This window comes from Rhinatrema bivittatum, chromosome 5 (assembly GCF_901001135.1).
Source record: "Rhinatrema bivittatum chromosome 5, aRhiBiv1.1, whole genome shotgun sequence".
In the NCBI taxonomy this organism is placed as follows: Eukaryota; Metazoa; Chordata; class Amphibia; order Gymnophiona; family Rhinatrematidae; genus Rhinatrema; species Rhinatrema bivittatum.
Genome location: NC_042619.1, coordinates 220930140 through 220953991, shown reverse-complemented (window position 1 = coordinate 220953991; position 23852 = coordinate 220930140). Strand labels below are relative to the sequence as shown.

The following is a 23852-nucleotide window of genomic DNA, read 5'->3' as shown; positions in this document are numbered from 1 at the left end:
AGAACAAGCCCTCTCTATATTAAAAACTGAGGAAGTTCTTGAAAAAAACATTGCAGTATTACCAGAAAAGAGAGAAAAAACACAATGCATGCAGTATTTCAAGATCCATAACCAAAAGAAAAATCTAATTGAGATGGATAACTCTGTCAGTGGCACAACTACAAACAGAAAGAGTAAAGTGAATAACAAATCTCAACTAATATCTCATAAGGAGTCCAGGAAAAGCAATAACCTTAAAGAGAGTACCTGGAAGGCTATGACCACAAATGCTCATAGTTTGGGAAATAAAATCCCAGATCTGCAGGCCCTAATGGCTGAGGCAGAATTGGACATTGTTGCTATCACAGAAACATGGTTCACAGAATCTCATGAATGGGATACAACAATACCAGGCTACAACTTGTTAAGGAAGGACAGAGAGGATAGAAAAGGGGGAGGTGTGGCTCTTTATGTCAGAAACAACATCCAAGCATCTGAGCTACAAGGAAGTTGGGGTAAAGAAGAAGCTCTATGGGTCGACCTAAAAAAAGATGACGGAGTGTCCATTTATATTGGAGTGGTTTACAGGCCTCCAAACCAAAAGGAAGAGCTGGACAGAGATCTGATTGAAGACATCCATAAGATAGGTAAGAAGGGAGAAGTGGTGATCGTGGGTGACTTTAATATGCCAGATGTAGACTGGAAAATCCCCTCTGCAGAAACTAAAAATAGTAGAGCAATAATGGATGCCATGCAAGTATCTTTGTTCAAACAAATGGTGTTGGAACCCACGAGAGAAGGTGCTATACTCGACTTATTGCTCAATAATGCAGATAATGTCTCAGATGTCCAGGTGGGCGCCCACCTCAGCAGCAGTGATCATCGAACGGTATGGTTTAATATCACTAATAGAATAGGGAAAAGAACCACAAAGACCCGAGTTTTACAGTTCAAAAACACAGACTTTGAGGAAATGGGAAAGTACCTGGAGGAAGAACTTAAAGGATGGGAGAACGAGAGAGATGTGGATCAGCAGTGGACCAATCTAAAAGGAGCAATCACCAAGGCAACTGCTCTATATGTTAGAAACATAAAGAAAAGCAAAAGAAAATTGAAACCTATCTGGTTCTCAAAGGAGGTGGCTGACAAAATTAAAGCTAAAAGAACAGCATTTAAGAAATATAAAGGATCCCAAAGGGAGGAGCACAAAGAAGAATATTTGTATCAACTGAGGGAGACGAAGAAAACAATCAAGTTGGCAAAAAATCAAGCAGAAGAGAGGATTGCCAAGGAGATAAAAAATGGTGACAAAACATTTTTCAGATACATCAGCGAAAAGAGAAAGGTCCAAAGTGGTATAGTAAAATTGAAAGGTGGTAATGATCAATGTGTGGAGACAGACGAAGAAATGGCAGAAATATTAAACGAATACTTCAGCTCTGTGTTCACTAAAGAAGACCCTGGAGAAGGACCATCTCTACACAACAAGAAACTGGAGGGAAGTGGAATAGATGAAATCCTTTTACAGTAGAAAATGTGTGGGAAGAGCTAAAGAACCTGAAAGTGGACAAAGCCATGGGGCCTGATGGGATTCATCCAAGGATATTGAGGGAGCTCAGAGATGTTCTGGCGGGTCCGCTGTGTGACCTGTTCAATAGATCCCTAGAAACGGGAGTGGTGCCGAGAGACTGGAGAAGAGCGGTGGTGGTCCCGCTTCACAAGAGTGGGAACAGGGAGGAGGCTGGCAACTACAGGCCGGTTAGCCTCACTTCGGTGGTGGGAAAAGTAATGGAGTCTCTGCTGAAAGAGAGAATAGTGAACTATCTACAGTCCGGAGAATTGATGGACCAGAGGCAACATGGATTCACCAGGGGAAGATCCTGTCAGACAAATCTGATTGACTTTTTTGACTGGGTAACCAAGGAATTGGACCAAGGAAGAGCGCTCGATGTCATATACTTGGATTTCAGCAAAGCTTTTGATACGGTTCCGCACAGGAGACTGGTGAATAAAACGAGAAGCTTGGGAGTGAGTGACAAGGTGGTGACCTGGATTGCAAATTGGTTGACGGACAGAAGACAATGTGTGATGGTAAACGGAACCTTCTCTGAAGAGAGAGCGGTTTTAAGTGGTGTACCGCAAGGATCGGTGTTGGGACCGGTCCTGTTCAATATCTTTGTGAGCGACATTGCGGACGGGATAGAAGGTAAGGTTTGTCTTTTTGCGGATGACACTAAGATCTGCAACAGAGTGGACACGCCGGAAGGAGTGGAGAGAATGAGACGGGATCTAAGGAAACTGGAAGAGTGGTCGAAGATATGGCAGCTGAGATTCAATGCCAAGAAGTGCAAAGTCATGCATATGGGGAGCGGAAATCCGAATGAACTGTATTCGATGGGGGGGGAAAGGCTGACGTGCACGGAGCAGGAGAGGGACCTTGGGGTGATAGTGTCTAATGATATGAAGTCTGCGAAACAATGCGACAAGGCGATAGCAAAAGCCAGAAGAATGCTGGGCTGCATAGAGAGAGGAATATCGAGTAAGAAAAGGGAAGTGATTATTCCCTTGTACAGGTCCTTGGTGAGGCCTCACCTGGAGTACTGTGTTCAGTTCTGGAGACCGTATCTACAAAAAGACAAAGACAAGATGGAAGCGGTACAGAGAAGGGCGACCAGGAAGGTGGAGGATCTTCATCGCATGACGTACGAGGAGAGATTGAAGAATCTAAATATGTACACCCTGGAGGAAAGGAGGAGCAGAGGTGATATGATACAGACTTTCAGATACTTGAAAGGTTTTAATGATCCAAAGGCAACGACAAACCTTTACCATAAGAAAAAAATCAGCAGAACCAGGGGTCACGATTTGAAGCTCCAGGGAGGAAGATTCAGAACCAATGTCAGGAAGTATTTCTTCACGGAGAGGGTGGTGGATGCCTGGAATGCCCTTCCGGAGGAAGTGGTGAAGACCAGAACTGTGAAGGACTTCAAAGGGGCGTGGGATAAACACTGTGGATCCATAAAGTCAAGAGGCCGCCAATGAAGAGTGGGTGACTCGCCAGAATGATGGCTACTGCCTGGAGACAATACCCTTAGTCAATAAACATACACATGGTTACTGTGACTCCAACATCACTCTAAGATTCAACAGCAAGAGGAAATGTGGAAAAAAGGATTTGCACTCACAAAGACGGGAGTAGCTGGCTTGTTACGGCGGTTACTACCCCAAACCAAATATCCAAATTACTACCTCCACCTTCCTCTATTCCTGATGCCTTTCAAATAGCTTGATCACTCCATTCTTATACTTCACTTTCAATGCATATCCAGCATAGTTCTCTGCTTCAACAGCAGGGGAAAAGAAAAACTGTTACTTCACACATCCAGCAGAGCTCTCTGCTTAAACGGCAGGGGAGAAGAAAAAAGGGTTCGCACTCACAAAGCGGGGAGTAGCTGGCTTGTTACGGCGGTTACTACCCCAAACCAAATGTACCTGATACTTCACTCTCGACGCATATCCAGCATGGCTCTCTACTTCAACGGCATGGGAGAAAGACTGATACATCACGAATTTCTAGCATAGCTCTCTGCTTCAACGGCAGGGGAAAAGAAAAACTGATACTTCACGCATATCCAGCATAACTTCAACGGCAGGGGAGAAGAAAAAAGGATTCACACTCACAAAGCGGGGAGTAGCTGGCTTGTCACGGCGGTTACTACCCCAAACCAAATGTGCCTGATACTTCACTTTCGATGCATATCCAGCATAGCTCTCTGCTTCAACGGCAGGGGAGAAGAAAAAAACTGATACCTCACGCATATCCAGCATAGCTCCCTGCTTCAACGGCAGGGGAGAAGATAAACAACCAATAAGGGCTGTATAACATAATCTGGGTAAAAACAAATAAGCATGGGTGTAGCTTGCTTATTGCGGCGGTTACTACTCCTACTACCTCTAACTAATCAAGCTAGATATTTCACTTGGATGCAGCTCCTCCACCGCTCTCTACATTAATGGCGGGGGTGGAAGGGAATTAGAACCAAGAGCTAAGAGAAACAGATAAGTATGGGAGAAGAAATGAGGGAAGCTTGCTGGGCAGACTGGATGGGCCATTTGGTCTTCTTCTGCCGTCATTTCTATGTTTCTATGTTTCTATGGATTACCAGGCGGCGTTCCCTCGGTCGGGCTCACAGGTGACAAGGAGCCAGGGAGAGAGGGGAGCTCAAATTCCCCTCCCATTCTCTCCAGTGGCTGAGTTCCCGACAAACAGCTGCTTCTCATGACGTGGGTATCCATCGGGCCCGTCAGAGATAGTGATGAAGGGGCTGTGGGGAATGGCTCAGCCCTCAGCTTTCTCTTCCTTCCCATCGAGAAAACAGCAGGCAAAAAATTCAAAAGGAGGAAAATAGCCCGAGAGATCCACATGCCATACTCAATCAGTTGGCCATCTTGGATCCCCCCCCCCCCCCCCCCGTTTAATAAATATTTTAAACAAACATGTCAGCATAATGTGTTAGTAAATTAATATTTAAAATATATCTTTGAGATACTGAAATCTGCCATTTACTTACACTGCAGGCACCACTACATTCTCCTATCTGCCTCTCCCCTTTGCCCACGCAAACTTCCACTCAACGACCATCCCTCCTGTTGTGGAAGAACCACATAAGATGACAGCTCAATCTCCGTTCCCCAACTCTGTCCTGTGACCTCTGCACTAAGAAGACAAACAAAGTGCTGCAGAGGTTGCGTTCACAGCCCCTGGAATGGGGGGGGGGGGGGGGGGGGAGGAGAGGAAGTCAATGCTATTGTTAAGAGCAGCACCTGGTGGCTAGATTTACAACATGTGACAGCATTCTGGAAGACCGGGAGCATGGCTCCCAGCCTCAGGATCGTTGTTGCAGTGACCAGACTTGGAACGGGGAGGGGGGCTTTCTGTTGAAACAGGAGAAAAATCCTAAGTAGTTGTGAATGGCAATTCATGTGTCAGATACCCAGTACTTGGTCCAATTTAGCTGGATGAAAATGGAGAAAAGGCGAGGGAATGGGAAACTACAAGGCCAAAAAAGGAAGAATGCAAGAAAATTAGGGCTCCTGTCACGGTCTTGGAAGAGTGGACCCTGGGACTGCTGACACACAGGTCCAATGCACAATATGGAATCGTGAGGCAGAGACATGGTCAGGCAGACAAGGTCCATTCAGAAGCACAAGGCAAGCAAGAATCAGGGCAAGCGACAGACAGAAGCAAGCTCAGGAACCAGGCCGGATCATAATCTGAAGTCAGAATCAGGAACAGCCAGACACTGAGGAACAAAGAAATAGAATCTGTTGCTCAGGCTCCTGCCCAGAGGACTGAGCTGATGTCATCAATCCATGCCACAGGAAATCTTGGGAGCTGGCCCTATAAAGCTGAGTTGCTATGGGCCCTTGCTCAAAGCAACAGGGTGCAGCAGAGGAGCAGGATACCGGAGATCCCAGAAGGTTGCAGGACACAGCGTTGGGCTCGGGAACGGGGAGGGGGGCTTTCTGTTGAAACAGGAGAAAAATCCTAAGTAGTTGTGAATGGCAATTCATGTGTCAGATACCCAGTACTTGGTCCAATTTAGCTGGATGAAAATGGAGAAAAGGCGAGGGAATGGGAAACTACAAGGCCAAAAAAGGAAGAATGCAAGAAAATTAGGGCTCCTGTCACGGTCTTGGAAGAGTGGACCCTGGGACTGCTGACACACAGGTCCAATGCACAATATGGAATCGTGAGGCAGAGACATGGTCAGGCAGACAAGGTCCATTCAGAAGCACAAGGCAAGCAAGAATCAGGGCAAGCGACAGACAGAAGCAAGCTCAGGAACCAGGCCGGATCATAATCTGAAGTCAGAATCAGGAACAGCCAGACACTGAGGAACAAAGAAATAGAATCTGTTGCTCAGGCTCCTGCCCAGAGGACTGAGCTGATGTCATCAATCCATGCCACAGGAAATCTTGGGAGCTGGCCCTATAAAGCTGAGTTGCTATGGGCCCTTGCTCAAAGCAACAGGGTGCAGCAGAGGAGCAGGATACCGGAGATCCCAGAAGGTTGCAGGACACAGCGTTGGGCTCGGGATCGTGAGGTACACGACACCAACTGCCGTGCAGCACCCGGTGGTCAGTGGCATGTTAAACCTAGTTTCCCATAAATATAGATAAATACTAAAACTGAACTTTGCTTCATCTGTAATTTCTACTAGCAATATATGAAAAAAACCCTCAGATGTCAATAAGCACAACTAAAAGAAGCAAATGAGGGACAACAAATGTCAGGAAATTCAACATAAAAAAGCTATACAAAAAGAGTAAATATAAAACAAAAAGCAATCCACTTTCTCCTGATTTTAACTACAACTATCCTGGCAGAAGGCCGCAAAAAAAAAAAAAAAAAAGAAACTTTGGAAGAATACAGAAATGTGTTTAAAAATAAAAAGTAGAAAAATTGAAGCATAAAAAAAAATGTCCCAAGGAAGATGGTTCCCCAGGATATCAAGGCCCATGGTTCCAGTGACAGTAATGCATGGCAAAAGATGGCTAGCACCACAGATCCCACATGAGTGGGAAACACACACAAGAGGCGGTAGAGAAGACATATAATCAATTGTATATAATTATTTTTTGTAAACTGCCCAACAAGGAATCCAACAACTTATTTACCACTAACTCATCCTCTATTCACTGCAGCCCAAACTGGCCTTGTATCACAGAGTTTACTCACTATTCAGTTTTGCAGTGTGTCCTATCCAGCATCCTTCCAACAAGCAAACCATGCGTGATAGGAGCCGGATGGTAAATGAAAAACGGCTGAGAAATCAGTCTCTAAATAGGCCACGAGGCTTCACTTCTGAGCAGAATTCTGGACTGTGCTAGGAGAGTCCAAAGTCAAACTGAAACCGAGGGGGCCGGTGTACTGCGGTGACTTTCCAGGTGCAGTGAACTCTGGGTCTGCATTTAGGACTTTGAATTTTATGCCTTGAGAGAGTGTGAGCTTAGTTCAAAAAGCCCTGCGCAATAAGGAAGTAAACAGGAAATGTCTAGAAACAAGTCAGCATGCAACAGCAGATGGGTGCCACTGGCTTGCTGGCTTTCAAACTGGGGAAGTGGAGGCGGGGGGGGGACGACTGAATCAAAGCGCACAGGGTTGGAGTCAGACGATGCTGCTCTCCTGAAAGGGTGGGGGGCAGATGGGAGAAGAATGAAACCCTGTAACCTTGCAATGGTCACAGCTTGCCAGAATCCCACAGCAGAACAGCCAAGCACAATGAGCACAAGAATTGCTCATCGCCCCCCAAAGAGAGGTGCAGATTACATAGAAAATGAACAGTTGAGGGAACATTTTTTTGTCGTTCAGGAAAAAGCTGTAGAAACGGCAGGTTTTTGTTTTGGGTTTTTTTTTCTCCTTCTAAATTTAACCTAACAGCTGCCAAAGTACAGCCTACCCAGGAGGGAATGAAAGAAAATTCCTTTCAGTGTTGAAAGGCAAATGTTTCAAAAGCTCACGCAGGGAGCTGCTCCCCATCCCCCTTGCAGCACTGGATACATGACAACAGGGCTAACACCAACAGATATGCAAGTCATTCCACTGGCAGTTGAGGGAGAAACAAGATCACTTAAGACCCCTTTTATCATCTCAATCTGTAAGTCGTTCATGCAAAACTATGAATACAGTATGAACCGCCAGTGAATAAACTGAGGAATGGAGTTTTAAAAAAGCAGGGAGAGAAGGTGCAAACAATTACTGAAAAACACATGCAAAAATAATTAAATGTTAGGGGCAGGAAAAAAAAAACGAGGAGCGTAATAAAGCCCAAATCAGAACCAAGAAAACTAAGAAAAAGGTAGGCTGATTCAAAGAAAATCTAACATTTTAAACATTCCCTCCATCTTGCCAATTCCCCACACACTTGTAACATAACATTAGTTATGTTGACAAGAGGAGCCCAAATGAATTTGCATAGTGGTGTCAATTTGCTAAACATCATCTGTGTAATGCCAGCTGTGGCATCACGGACACTATGGACCAGCGGACTATCATTTGGGATGTCCTTTCATCGTCGGGAAAACTGTAGGGAGCAAAAAAGTTGGAAACGAGAGAACTTCACTTCAGACAATATTTAGAGTTTAAATCCAGGATGAATCCACTCAACTACAAAATGCCACCAGGAGTGCTGGGGCTAAATGGCCACAAGTGTGAACCAGTGAAGTGGGTCACGGACAATTAAGCTGAGAATTGAAAAACACAAACAAAATCAGCTCTAGATCTCAAATGAGCCAGTGGGCTGGTGATGCAAAGAGGAAACCAGCATCGATTCCTTCCATGGTTTGTGAGCTGGCAGCTCCACACTTTACTCCTGGCAAAACATAAACCGGACACACTCTCGATTTAATTTTCATCAACTCAGCCCTCCTCTCGGCTGACACACCTTTCTGCAGCCCGGTCCCTTGGTCAGATCACACACTCATAAAAACTAACCTCACCATAAAAAAAAACACACCATCCCTCCTCCCACACACAAAAACACTATACACTTTCAAAAACCTTGCAACAAGGGAAATCTTATTCTCTCCCTCACAAAGGCTGTTGATAACCTAGACCTATTCAGCCCCCTCCTCTTGGAATAACTTAACCAATAACATTGCCAACATCATCTGCCCCTTAAAGGCCTTGGAACTAAACCCCACCCAAAATACAAACAAACCATGGTTCAGAGCTGAACTAAAAAAACTCACAGGAACTTAGATCAAAAGAGAAAAAAATGGCGCAAAAACCCTTCTGCCCTCTTACAAATCAGCCCTCCACACCTACAGAACGTCCATACAAAAAACAAAAAGAGACTTCTACGCTCTTAAAATCCATAACTTTCAATATAATGCAAAAGCCCTCTTTTCATTGGTCTCCAACCTTTCTACAACAGCCCCCCTCTTATCTCCAATAAAGCCAAAAGCAAATGCGACGAATTGGTGCTATTTTTCCAGGAAAAGATCTCCACCACTCCCCCCACACCTCAACACCTCTACCACAAACCCCCAAACCACTTCCGAATCCACCCTCAAATCTTTCGAAACTACCTCCTCCGCCGAAATTGAATCCCTCCTAAAGAAAATGAAGCCAGCTTCCCATCCCGCCAACACCATCCCCACGAAATCTCTTCTAACCATCCCCAACATTATCTCCCATCCTCTAGTGAATATCATCAATTGCTTGCTCACCCAAGGATACGTTCCTGATCCCCTGAAACAAGCCACCAAACCCATTCTGAAGAAACCCAACCTTGACCCCTCAAACCTAGTTAACTTCAGGCCAATCTCCAACCTCCCTTTCATAGCTAAACTTACGGAAAGAGTAGTGAACCTCCAACTCACTGATCATCTGGAAAAAAACAACCACCTATTCCCCTCCCAATTTGGCTTCCGTAAATTCTTCAATACGGAAACTCTACTTATTTCACTTACAGACACCTTCCTTAAAGGATTAGACGAAGGCCAATCTTTCATCCTAGCTCTACTGGACATCTCCTCGGCATTCGATACCATCAACCACAAAATCTTACTAGATCAACTCTCAGATATCGGCATCACAGGATCTGCCCATAGCTGTTTGAATCTTACCTACACAATAGAATCTACAAGGTCAGAATAGGTAACAAGGAATCCAACCCTATAAACCTCACACGAGGAGCCCCCAAGGCTCCTCCCTCTCCCCGACACTATAAACCTCACACGAGGAGTCCCCCCAAGGCGCCTCCCTCTCCCCGACACTATTCAATATCTACCTCTTCCCCATGCCAACTCCTCGTGGACCTAGGCCTTACCCACTATATCTATGCTGACGATGTCCAAATCATCATTCCCATTACAGAATCTATCCCCAAATCCCTCAAAATTTGGGATAATTGCCTCTCCTCTATCAACTGCCTCCTCACTAGCCTCAGCCAAAACCGAACTCCTAATCATTTCACCAAATCACCACAACCTTCCCCCGCCCGACTCGCCCATAACTAACGTCCAATATGTCAGAGACCTAGGAGTCACATTAGACTTCCATCTGAACCTAAAAAAATTCATTAACACCACCACGAAAGACTGTTTCCACAAACTCCATGTACTAAAAAAACTAAGACCCCTCCTCCATCCCTACAACTTTTGCACGGTCCTCCAAGCCTTAATCTTCACTAAAATTGACTATTGCAACACCCTCCTCCTAGGTCTCCCTGCAACCTCAATCAAACCTCTCCAAATGTTCCAAAACGCAGCGGCCAGAATCCTCACCAACACCCGCAGAAGAGATCACATAACCCCCATACTCATGGACCTCCACTGGCTCCCAATACATTTTAGAATCCTTCATAATAGTCTCACTATTATCCATAAAGCCTTACATAACCAAAACATCCAATGGCTAGATAACTCCCTACACTATCACTCATCGAACAGACCTACTAGAACCGCCAAAAAGGAACTCTCTATACCCCCCACCCCCCATCACATAACCACATAACCACGAAAGAACGGGCCCTGTCCATCGCTGGACCAACCCTATGGAATTCAATGCCCCCCTCACCTGCGCCAAGAACATTGTACCCAAACCTTTAAAATAAAACTAAAAACCTGGCTGTTCTCTCAAGCCTTTACCTAACCCTTACCTCTCATTGCCCAAAGCTACCCCCCATTTCATTTAAGTCCCTTATCCCGACTCCCACCAAACTCGAGTTGCCTCACTTAATCTAAGTACCCCACCCCCTCCCCCTACTTGCGTAATTCTGCCTCTGTCTCCTTTTCATATCCTGCAATTGATCTTCTTCTCAAAATACTCTCCTCAAATTGTAAACTCTCTACAGTCTGTCTATAATGTATCTTATCGTTAATGTTCTGTTAGGTTAAATTATCTATAAACTACCACTTAAATTCTAAATGATTACCATCCCTATACTGCACCTGTCTCTGCTTCTCCTGCCCCCCTTGTTACATGTAACTTATATTTCCCCTTTCAATAGTTAATTGTTTTCCCCTGTTTAATGTAAACCAATGTGATATTCCCTTGAATTTCGGTATAGAAAAGTTATAAATACATAAATATTACTACTTCTGTACTGAACACAAACAATAGGATATATAGTACAGTAAGGACAGAAAATGCAACTGCTAACCAATAACAAGTTAGAATATAAGCCCTCTGGGGACAGAGAAATACCTAATGTAACTCATCTTGAGCTACCAATGAAAAAGGTGTGAGCAAAACCAAATTTAAAAATGAAAAGTTTCTACAAAATGTTTTACCAAAATGAACAGAAACATAGAACTGTGACAGCATAAAATGATCATGTGCTTATTTAGCCTGCCCATCACACTAACTATTCAGCTTTAGGATGCCAATCACTCCCTCATATATCACTGTGCTTATCCCATGCTTTCCTGAATTCAGATACTGTCTCCACCACCCTCACTAGGAGGCCGTTCCATGTGTCCACCACTCTCTGTAAAGGTGTGAACCAACTTTTTAAGACAAGATTTCACCCTTCCATATATGCAATTGGTTAGGAGCCCTGATATATATATATATATATACACATACATACACATACCCAGGGGATCCTCGATTCCTGGCCTGATGTCAAATTCTCTTGCCAGCCAATCAGCTCTTGAACCAAGTTGCCAAGTCACTAGGGAGTCATGCTGCTAACCAGTAGCTAAAAGCCACCAAATTGTTTCTCTTCAAATTACCGTAAAGAGCAAACACACACCTGCTTGCAAAAAAATATATGGTTACATGGAATAGACTTAGTTTTTGGGTACTTGCCAGGTTCTTATGGCCTGTATTGGCCACTGTTGGAAACAGGATGCTGGGCTTGATGGAACCTTGGTCTGACCCAGTATGGCATTTTCTTATGTTCTTATGTAACCCTCTAAAAAGTCAGATGTGGGGATTACAAATGACACTTACACAGATTGTTCCCGACAGTATGTTTATAGCAAACCAGTATGCTCTTAAAGTAAATTTTCAAAGTCACAATTCATTATTTCTCTGCATTTTTTGTAAAAGCAAGTTTGCTTACCATAAACAGCGTTTCCGAGGATAGCAGGATGAATTAGCCATGCTGTCTGGGAGTCCCAAGCTCCTGGGTTGTGTCCATAAAGTATGGCTGCTAGAGTTCAGGACACCAACCCCTAGGCAGAGTAGACAGTCTCATTGATTATTAAGGGTTGAAAAGATTGCTGAACCTAGTGCTGCATTGGAAGTTGCTTGTTTTTCAATACAGTAATGTGATGTGAAGGTATGAAGGGAAGACCAAGTTGCCGCCTTGCATATGTCCAGTAGCGAAACCTTTCATAAGTGGGCAACAGATGTTGCTGTGGCGCGTATCTGGTGCGCTTTTGGCCTTTTGCTGTGTTTAATGGAAATTTTGTTATAACAGAACCCAATGCACTGGTATAACCAACCCGCGATGGTTCTTTTTGAGACGGGCTGACCAGGGTTATTTGGATTGAAGGAAAGGAAGAGTTGAGAAAGTCTGGAGGGAGAATGAGTTCTCAGTTTATAATAAGCTAATGCTCTTTTACAGTCTGATGAGGCTTAGGTTTGATGAGGCTTAGGTTTGAAGATTGGTAGAGTGATGGTTTGATTAATATGAAAAGCAGAGACCACCTTGGGAAAGAAGGCAGGATGAGGTCGAAGAGTAACCTTGTTGTGGTAAAATTCCAAGTAAGGAGAATAATGAACCAAGGCTTGCAGTTCACTTACTCTCCTTGCCGACGTGACGGCCACCAGGAATACAGTTTTCCAAGTTAGGTATTTTATGTGGCATGAATCTAAAGGTTCGAAGGGAGACACCATTAGCTGTTTTAGGATGACGTTTAGATCCCATGGTACAGGTGGTTTTGTCACCGGCGGTCGTAGATGTAGCATGCCTCGCATGAATCTAGAAACCAAGGGATGGTTAGAAATGGGAAGGCCGTTATGAGTGTGATGAAAAGCTGCAACAGCACTGATATGTACTTGAACTGACGTGGCTGCTAGACCAGCTTGGTAGAGTGTATGGATATATTCCAGTAGTTGTGTGACTGTAGATGAGAAAGGATCTAGTTTCCGTGGTTTGAACCATTCTGTGTAACGATGACATTTCCCTGCATAGTTATGTCTGGTTAAAGGCTTTCTGGATGCAATAAGTATATCTTCCAGTTGCGAAGGAAGGCCCAGGTGGTTCAATATTTACCTTTCAACCTCCATGCCGTCAGATGGAGTGATGCATTGGATGGGGGAGGGAGCCTCCGTCTTGTGTTAGCAACGTTTGGTGGTTGCCCAGTGGAATTGGTGGACGTATGGAAAGTCAAATGAGATACGCATACCATGGTTGTCTCGGCCATGCTGGAGCTATGAGAATCATGTCCACTATGTCTTGAATACATTTTTGAATTGTCCTTGATATTAGCAGTATGGGAAGGTAGGCATACAGCAAGCCCTCCGTCCATGGAATGAGGAAGTATCTGTAATGTAGTGAAGTTTACTGCGGTAAATGGAGCAAAAGGTTTTTGTCTGTTGATTGCTTTCCATGTCAAAGAGATCGACTGTTGGGAAGCCCCAGCATTGAAATATGTTCAGAGCTACTTCCCAATTTGAAGTCCATTCCTGTGGGTGATGCACGAGTGCACGAGTGATTGCACAGTCTTTGTGCTAGGTAGGAGAGAGTCTGAATCCTGTCTTGTGGAAGGTAGGATCTCTCCTCCACTGTATTGATGAGAGCTCCTATGAACTGCAGTGTTTGGGTTGGTTGTAGATTTGATTTTTCGTAATTTATTAGGAATCCCAGTGTCTGACGACAGCTGACTGTGCGCACCATGTGTGTTTGCAGAGAGGTCTGATCTGAGGCCACTAATAGCCAGTCGTCCAGATAGGGAAAAATCTGGATAGATAGTTGTCTGAGATGAGCCACCACCACCACTAAACATTTCGTAAATACTCTCGGCGCTGAAGATAGGCCAAAGGGTAGAACCTTGTAGTGATAGTGCCTGTTCTGAGCTCGAAAACAAAGGTAGCGCCACGAAGAAGGGTGCATGGGTATATGGGAATATGCATCATTCAGGTCTATAGAACATAGCCAGTCGTTGGGTTGTAGAAGGGGTAGGATGCTCTTGAGAGAGGTCATCTTGAACTTTTCCCTTTGGATGTACTTGTTGAGGTTCCGTAAATCTAAGATGGGATGAAGGCCCCCAGACTTTTTTTGGAATGAGAAAGTAATGGGAATAGAAATCCTAATTTTGTTGTGGAAATGGGATTCTTTGAATGGATCTTTGAACTTGTAGATTCCTTATTTCTTCCTGGAGATATGGTAAGTGGTTCGATGTACTTCGGAGAGGAGGTACATGAGGAAGGGATGGAAGATTCATGAAGTTCAGGCGATAACCTTCCCTGATGATGTCAAGCACCCAATGATCTGAGGTGATCGTCGCTATACCTGTAGCAGAAGATTCGAAGGACTCGTAAAATGACCTAAGCAAGTGACGAAGACCTTCTTCCATGTCCGTGAAGGCCTGCGGCAAGGTGTTGTCAGCGGCTAGACAAACAGGGCACAATTTTTGAAGACATTCAAACAAGTTTTGGACCATGTAAAATTGGTGATGCTGTATCTTGGTTGTCACTCAATATTAGAAAAAACTGGCTGTATCTTGGTTGTCAACATGGAGGAATGGTAGACTTTACGGCCAAAGCTATCCATAGACTTATGGTCTTTCCCTGGGGGAGAAGTGGCACGAAGTTTTGATCGCTTTGCCTTTGACAGTGCAGACACCACAACAATAGATTTGTGAGGCAACTGGGCAGAATCATAGATTGTTGAATTTCACATTCTGTATTTAAGGTCTCTTTTTCTAGATGCGGCTATAGTGGAAAAGGGTTTTTCCCACATTTTGTGAAGGACTCCATCCAAAACCGAATGAGGTGGTAAAGCTGTTGGTTCTGGTGGCATCTCGAAAATTTTTTAGTATACCGACAACCTCTAACCTGGGATCTGGAACTTTCCCTGTCTCTACGTTTAACAGGTTTCCCACCTTTTCTATGAATTTTGCGTAGAACAGATCTTCTGGTGATGAATAAAGTTCTGGGGGATCTTCCGGTGGGTTGGAAGGCTTGCCAGTGGAGGAACTTGGCGAAGATGATGTCCACTGAAAGTCTGGGCTATCTGGACGAGTTGGAATTGGAGATGGTACGTACGGCTGAGTAGGTGGTGTAGGTCGAGGTGATGCAGGTGGTGAAGGTTGAGGAGATACCCTTGGAGGCTGGGGGTGCGTAGACTCCAGATCTTGAAAAAACGTATTCAGAGCTTGTGAAATCTGTAGCATCGCCTTGTAGGCTAGATGTTCCGGTTGTGGCTGTGATGGACCCAGTAATGGAATTGGTCTGGGAGGTAGTGCTGCCAAAAGAAGGTCTTGAGGCTTCGGCGATGGTTTGTGTCGTTTACGAAAAGGCACCTGCAGTTGAGGGGAATATCGTTTACTACGGGATGCTGATGACCATCCCAAAATAGAACCTCCACTAAGAGAAGCCTCTCTAGACGACCCAGAATCCTGATCAGAGAGGAGCTCTACTTCTACGTTAGTGTTTGTACCTGGCCGTTTTGGTGTGATAGAATGACCAGAGAGCTCTGAGTGTGCAGAAGTAGCTTTATGTATATATGTTTTCTCTTCTCTGTTTTCTTGGTGTTGTTTCTGCCCCTGAAGCAGTGACTGCGTCGCGTGCGTTGGGGGTTTGTGCCTGGCGCGCAGAATGCGCCATGTCCTTTGCAGGCATAGAGTGCTTCGTTTGCTTCCTGTGCGTTGACGATGCGCCGTGTTTTGAATGCGTCAATAGTTTTGGACGCTTTGCTTCTGCATGCTCCAATGGCTTCTGCGCCGAGGAGCGCAGCTGAACGGGAACAGGTCCCTATGTCCCGACCGGCTCATGAGGGGGTCTCAGAGGAAGAGGAGTCGAAGCCTCAACTCTTTTCCCCAGCCCTGACGGTATGTCAAACCTGGCCGTGGTGCCCGGGTCGGCGCTAAGATGATCCCCCAGCTCTAAAGAAGAGGCTCTCTTTGAAGGCGTCGTCTTAGGTTTCTTCGCTAGTCCTGGTGAAGATTGAGTTGAAGGTACGCTCAAACACGCCATTTTCTCCGCGCATTGCCTTTGGACCCGGGGGGACATATGACCATAGTCTTGGCATGAGGCTTGGTCATCGTCTGGCCCCAGGCAAATGTAACAATAGTTCTATCCATCTGTGATGGACATAACCTTGCCACATTGGCAATATTTGAAACCTGATGGCTTAAGAGCCATCACGGTGCCCAAAAAAGTTTCAAAAAGTTGAGACGAGGAGGAGAGAAAAAAATCCCGTGTGCGAACGGCTCGCGGAAAAAAAAGAGACCGAGGAGAAAACGACAGAATCGCGCAGGAAGATGACTGCGCAGCCGCAGAGTTAAAACTCTGTCACTAGCTAAGAAAAACTCCGCCTACTCTGGTCGCATGCACGCTCCCAGACAGCATGGCTAATTCAGCCCTATCGACGGGAAAAATAAAATAAAAAAATGAAATATGCTGCTTGCATAAGTATTCAGTCCCTTCACACTAGTATTTGGTAGAATCACCTTTTGCTGCAATAATAGCTTTAAGTCTGCTGGGGTAAGTTTCTACCAGTTTTGCATACTGTTTAGGAGGGATTTTTGCCCATTCTTTCTGGCTCCAGGTTGTTCAGATGATGCTTATGAGCTGCAATTTTCAGATAGTGCCACAGATTCTTGTGCTGAGACTGGACCCTGCAAGTCTTCCTCAGTCAGTCAGCTGGTATGTCCCACTTCAAGATCACTCACGCCCTCCCTATTTGCACATCCCTTCCTTAGATTACTCCAGTATTGGCCTTATTAAAACAGTTGATTGTTAAAACAAATGTGTCTGATTCCAGAATATCAGCATACAGCAACATAAAGAGAATACTAGGTGGACCTATTTTAAATGGTAGTGTATCTAGAAGAGCAATCAAAACAATACACTTAAGGTTATGGGCCATATCAGCTTCCATAATCTTGTTTTAAGGTTATCAGAATGATGTAAATATTTACACTTTGCCCAAAGGAACATAGCTGGTGCTTTAAGTGTGAGTGATTTATGTAGTAGCCTGACCTAAAACACCTTTATTTATCCCTGGTGGTGAATTGTTTGCACATAGCCCACTAGCTGTCAGTTTGGTGCTATTACAAGTGGACAAGTGCATTCATCCCCAACCCCCGACTGGAGGCAGAAAACTGTGTTATAGCCTTTCTTCTTGCTTGCTGCCATTGTATGTAAGGACTAGCTGTTATGTTTCACGTGTTTGGAGAGCCATACACATCTAGTTTCCACAGTGCTGCAGTCAGGGATTGTGGAACTCAGAAATAAACTTTCATTCTGCAGGATACCCAGACAGATGGACTTCAGCCATAATAAACCAGCAGAGATTGTGATTGTGGCACTGCTCTGGTCACAGCAGCCATAACAGCTGACCCTGCTTCTTCCTACCATGCCCTAAATTCCTTCCTTGGGTATGGGCTCACACAGATTTGACTGCTCCCTCCCTTGCTTTAGTCCCAGTAGAAGTAGGCCATGGAAATGGGCACAGGGTGGCCCCAGGCTCCTCTCTTGGCTAGGGGCAGAACTACAGCCCTGGTCCCTGGAAAATATCCCTAAACCAGATCCATGGACTCTGCAAGGGACTACAAGAGAAACATGAGAGTCCAGACTGACAGCCATGGGTAGAAATCTGAGGAAGCTGGGAGATAAACCAGACAGACAACAAGATCTGCTTGTCTTGCTTCTTAAAACAGAACTGAGTCTAGTATTTCCTCTTATTGTGCATATAATCCTGTCTAGTAATCTAAAGTATAAGTAAGACTACACTGTGTGAAAAATCTCTGGGAATCTGCTTGGTCAGAGATGAAAACTTTCCTTTCCCTCACTCCCACTTATTCAGAGCACTGCAATGGTGCAGGATCTGTGTTATCCAATATCTGCCAGAAAACATAGAAAATAAAACAAATATAGCATAAGTCTCCAAATGACCTTTTTGGCAGTTTGTATAACATACTTACACTAGCAACTGTACCCGTTCTATGCCCGGGCGGCGAGCCTTTTTATTGGCACATATGCTCTTGTATGGAAGTGTTAGCTGAAAAGGAAAAACTAAATTTTCACCCAGGGCAAGGGACGTGGAAGCACATTTGCTAAAGCCAGGGCTGGCAAAGTTTATTTAGCAAGCTGCCTCTCGCACTCCCCCACACCCCCTTCTCCTCTCTCACACACACAATCTCTCTCACCGGCATCCCCCTCCCCTCATATAGGCTCCCTCTCTCTCTGAAACCCACACTCAAGCATCCCCCACCCACCCTCTCTTACCTCCCATGCTCTCTCTCACACTCTCCCCACCCATCTCTTACCAACCATGCTCTCTGTCACCCCCCCCCCATACACACACATTCTCTCTCACCGGCATCCCCCCCCCCATGCTCTCTCTCACACCCTCCTGCTCTCTCTCACCCTCCCCGACACACATTCTCTCTCACCAGCATGCCGCGGGACCCACGCCGTTCGTGGCGAAGATGAAGTCCCGGCGTGCCATTTGCGGCGAAGATGAAGACCCGGCACACCGTTCGCAGCACACGGGGGCCTTCCATTTTCGCCTTGAGCAGAAAATAGCAGCGGAGACCCCAGCATGCTGCGAACAGAGCGCCTCTCACGGCACTCGCTCATTCGCGGTGAAGATGAAGGCCCGGGCGCGCCGATCACAGCACACGGGGGCCTTCCCTTTTCGCCGCGAACGGCGCGCCGGGCCTTCATCTTCGCCGCGAACAGAGCGTGTGCCGCGGGACAAGCTCCATTCGCAGGCATGCTGGGGTCTCCTCTGCTATTTTCTGCCTGTCCCGCAATGGCTGTCGTCCTTCCGGTTTTGAATAGTCTTCGGCGAGGTGAGGGAGGAAATCTGCGGGAAGGAGGAATTCTGCGCAAAATCTGCATTCCGCAGTAGCGCTGAATTCCCCCAGGAGTACCTCTTGCAGCTGGTGTTGTGACATGGCCGCTGTACGGCGTGTTTGAGCCTCCAAGGCGGCCAGGGAGCTGCCTGCGCCATCTATCGGCGGGCTGGGGAACATGCACGAGCAATGACAGACACACTACCAAGCCAGATATATTATGGATTCACCATCAAGTTAACAGCACAGTTTGGTTTTACTGTTGACATGTTCAAGTTCACTTTACTCCTATCTATAACACTACTGTGGTGTACCAGTACATAGTTACTACTACTAAACATTTATATAGCACTACACGACATACCCAGGTCTGTACAAACATACAAAAAGACAGTCCTAAGGAAGGGGTGAGAGGAAGAATTAAGAGTCACTGAGCCAAGGAAAACAGACAGGGTACCACTCTCCTTCACCTCCATTTAAAAACCTTAAGAAAAGGAGGTTTCACCCTTGGCATATCTAATGCTAAGGCATCAATATCTCAGCCCTGTCTAATGAAGTATACAGAATATATCCCCTATCTGCAGTATAAATCACTATCTAACAGTATTTGTGCATATTAACAGTCCCATTTAACTTCAAATAATTACAACTGACTAGCCACTCGTAGGTAAACACAACCAAATCTCTCCAGTGTAATACTGTAAGCCCCATCAAGTATATATAACAGGTCTACCTAGAACAAGAGTTCATAGTTCAGATGGAACAGACTTAGGAGCAATATCTGAAAATATTTCTCCATGGATTGGATTCCTGGTTGAGGTGGTGGAGACAAAACTGGTAATGGAATTCAAAAAAGCATAGAATAAGCACAAAGAATCCCTAGTGGCAAAAACAAGAGGAGAAAACTAGAGATAAATGGAGTCTGTGTCACTATGACAAGAGGTAGCATGAGATGAGATGGGCCCTAATGGTCCTTATGTCATATTCTGTGATATTAATATGAACCAGGTTAGGAGGTACAGTATTGTAAACAACTCATCTTCCACTCTCTCAAGTGCGGAGGCAACAGGAGAGGTAATAGAGACAAAACAAAAGGATGGAGAATAGAAGGAAAATGGTAGCTAGGTACTACTCTACAATGCCCCAGAAACTGGGCAACAAGCAGACTAGTAGTGGCTATGTATCATCCAGTAGATCCATAAGGACCATGGGGAACAAATGTTTGGGCAAATTCACTGATTTTGGTAGATGTTTAGACCAGTGTTTCTACTACTTACTTTCTTTAAATTACGTGGACCCGTTACAGGGAAGGGTCCCCAACTGGTCTTTAATCTCATAGGTTAGCCCTAAGAAGGTAACTTGCCAGTTTAAGAACATTTTTTTTTAAAGAAATAAACTTGCTCTTATTAAAAAGAAAATCCTCTTTCTCTCTTTCCCAGTCAGCCATCAGTATTTTAACATAGTAAATGATGACAGAATAAAACAAGTGGTCCATCCAGTCTGTCCAGCAACCTATTTATTATTATTTTTTTTAATGGTAGTAACTGCCACCCTGTGCAATTATCCCCACACCTTCTGTTAAAGGAGTAACTGCCGCTTCGTGCAGATTACCTTTATGTTCCTGTCCATCCTTTAGCTATTTAATTTATTTGGACGTTTTATATACTATCATTCCAAAAGAAGATCACAACGGTTTACAATATTCACATTCATATTCATGGTCAACGATCACATACTGTGTGTCAACATTGACCTTCTATTTCAACACCATTGCATATACATATTCTAGTTCATGATCATAAATGTTCTTGGATATCACTCTAGCTACTATACAATCTAGTTCATATTCATACATTTTCTTGGTCAACTTAACAGTAAACACAAGTTCCAATTCTACTAACAATACACTTCACATCGTTCATTACTTATTGATCACTCCACTAACATTATCTCTGGTACTGATGTAAGAGTTATCAGCATTATAGGTATTTTATGTTAAATTGTATGCATTTCTAAAGAGCCAAGTTTTCAGTTCACACTTGAAACTCTGTTATCTGACGTATTGACTCTGGAAGTGAGTTCCACAACTTGGGGGCCTGCTATGGAAAACTACTAGATATCCTCTGTTTATCCCATGCCCTTTCAAATTCCATTACCGTTCTTTACATTCATTAAAATTTGTTAATCGCTTAACACTAGAAGACCTAAGTGATGTCTTCGCCACCTCTTCCAGGTCAGCATTCCATGCACCTACCACCCTTTCTGTGAAGAAATATTTCCCGATGTTGTTCCTGAGTCTACCCCTTGGAGTTTCATATCATGACCCCTAGTTCTACAGCCTTCTTTCCACTGGAAAAGGTTTGATTCTTGTGCATCATTAATAATTGTTAAGGTATTTAAACATCTATATCTCCCTGTCTCTCCTCCAGGTATTCAGGTCCTTCAGTCTCATATGGCTTTTGAAATAGACCCCACACCATTCTGATTGCCTTTCAAAGACAAAAAAATTACTTCTCTCTCTCTCCCTCCCAGCCCCCCCCCCCCCCCCCCGGTTCATCAGTGAAAAAAAAAAATCTCCCTCTCTCTCTCTCCCCCTTGCTAGCCAACACCACTCCTATATTAACACTCCCATTCTCTGGACTTTTTTTTTCCCCAGTTGGGTCTAGTCCTGAGTACCAATCTCTGGGAAGGGAGTAACTGCAGCTGAATGTTAACAAGCTAGCAAGAGATGGAGTCCATAAGCTCTGCTCTGAGACACCATCCTCTCCAGGATTCTGCATGGTAGATGGGGCCTGAAAGTGGAGAAGATTCAGACTCAGTCTGTCAGTCCATTAACATTCATCTGCAGTGCTGCCCTTCCAAAAATGAGGCCTCACGACCACGCCCAACTAGAGAAAAAAATGGTCTGCGCAGCAGGGTAGTCAGGGAGGTTTAGGAAAAGTGTCTGCTGGCAGTGGTGTGGTGTGCAATGCAACTGCAAGGAAGGTATTGCTTCCTTCTACAATCACCATTGTTTCATAGACTGGTAGAAATGCTGCCATGAACTGGTGGTTGAACAACACTGGCTTATGTTATTGTAAAGTTTTGTGATAGGATGCAATAGGGGTAGGAGCAGATTGCTGGATTAAGTATGTGATCGTATATATGCTTGTTTAAACAGGATGGTAAGCACAGAGGAAGCACAAAGGTAACCTGCATGGAGTAGTAGTTAGGCCAAAACAGCAGTGGTATGACTGCATTAGGTTTCCAAGACAACTGGGGTAATTTGCATGGCACAATGGTTACAACCCTAATAGCAGTGGTACAAATGCGTATGGTTTCCAAGAAGGCTGAGGGAATCTGCACAGGACCATGATTAAATCTCAAGTTTCAATGAGCATGAGACCACCAGATATTTTAGACAATAATCTCACTAATTTTGGTGGCTATGCGGATTATTACAAAATGTGGTAATATGATATGGAAGAGGGCCTTCAAAGTTAAAGGCAAGGCTGATATAAAGAATAGCAGCAGAAAGAGGGTTGAAAGATCAGATAAGACATAGGGTGGAAGGGAGCAGATGTTGGATTGTACATATGAATTCATATGGTCATCTACTCAAAATGGAAGAATAGGGAGACTGGATAAGATAATTTGGTCTTTATTTGCTCTCATTACATCATTTACTATGTTAGTATATATTACACATCACAACCAACCTCTCAAGTTTTTATAAAACACAGCCCAGTCAAAATGTGAACAGCACCACTGTTTATCAGAATGTACACAAAACTATCAGAGTATTTACAACACAGTCCACTCCATCAGTGTATCTATGTTTCACATACAAGCTGCAGCTCTGTCACAGGGCATATATACACATTCAGTACAAACGAACATAGAGCATACATATATCGCACACAGCACCTTCTGTCAGAACGCAGTTACTAAATAGCTCCTTCATTAAGAATGTGCTGATATCGCCCAGCCTCCACCAGTGTACACAATGTCGCGCATAGGTCCATCAGACTATATGCATGCATCATACACTAATATATCGTGGTACTAATATATCGATGCAGTGCTATAGCAACATATTTATAACTGCAGCCCACTACTATCACAGTGCTCTGGGTGTTATACAGACCACATAAGCCTCGTCCTCCTCTCTCTCCTTCCATACCAGACTCCCTCGTGGAGAGTGTAAACATAATACAAAGCCCACCTGTCAGTGCGCCCTGGGCTCTTATAGCAGGCATCCCGCACAGTATTCATATAATTTACCCCCCAGGCACGCAGACATGGGGGATGGGGGGAGGTGCTGTGTCACGGGCTTAGAAACGGGTAGGGGAAAGGCAACGGAGCCCTCCGACGCCAAGCACCTTCCTCCTCCCCGGTTGCGGCCGCACTCACCACCGGGGACCATTCCAGCAGGTGCCGCCGTTGCGGGGCAAACTCCCCCATAGTGCTGGCGGGCAACTGTTACCTGCGCGGCGGCCGCAGTGGAACTGCTCGGTTCCAGGGCGCCCACTTCCTCCCCGACGGCAGCGGCTGCTCGCACTGCTCCCGATACCTGCGTCGCCATGATGTGACGGCATCGAAACCTGCGCGAGGCGTCCGCACGATTCACAGGAGCCACGCGCCGCCGCGCGCTCCGCCCATCCTCACAGCCACAGCCAATCAATGCCGGGCGCTTAGTTCGCGCAATGGCTATATAAAACGAGCGCGCGGGGAGGGGACGAGGACTGAAAAGGGGGTATGTTCTGTGACATGGACGCTGCTGAGGTTTTTATTTGGGTCGCTTAAGTATTTAATAATTGAGAAGTTCTACGCCGTCTTGCGAGAGAAAAGCACGCGTAGCTGTGGGGGTCACGTTGAACACATGAAAGGTCTCTCCTCATTGGTCG

At 45.0% G+C, this 23852-nt stretch overlaps 1 protein-coding gene across 3 annotated transcripts in view; it reads right to left on the bottom strand.

Moving 5' to 3' along the window:
• TXLNG (taxilin gamma) overlaps window positions 1-23640 on the bottom strand; it is a 137159-nt gene extending 113519 nt beyond the window's left edge. Inside the window, exon 1 of one of the 3 annotated variants that reach the window (XM_029603290.1) lies at window positions 23432-23640. In XM_029603290.1, the coding sequence (XP_029459150.1) occupies window positions 23432-23530 (99 nt within the window). In that variant the 5' untranslated portion in view covers window positions 23531-23640. Of the gene's footprint in view, window positions 1-6721; window positions 6885-23431 lie in introns of those variants that run through there. The other 2 variants (XM_029603291.1, XM_029603292.1) reach the window with 2 other exon arrangements.
• Window positions 23641-23852: the final 212 nt, after the last annotated feature.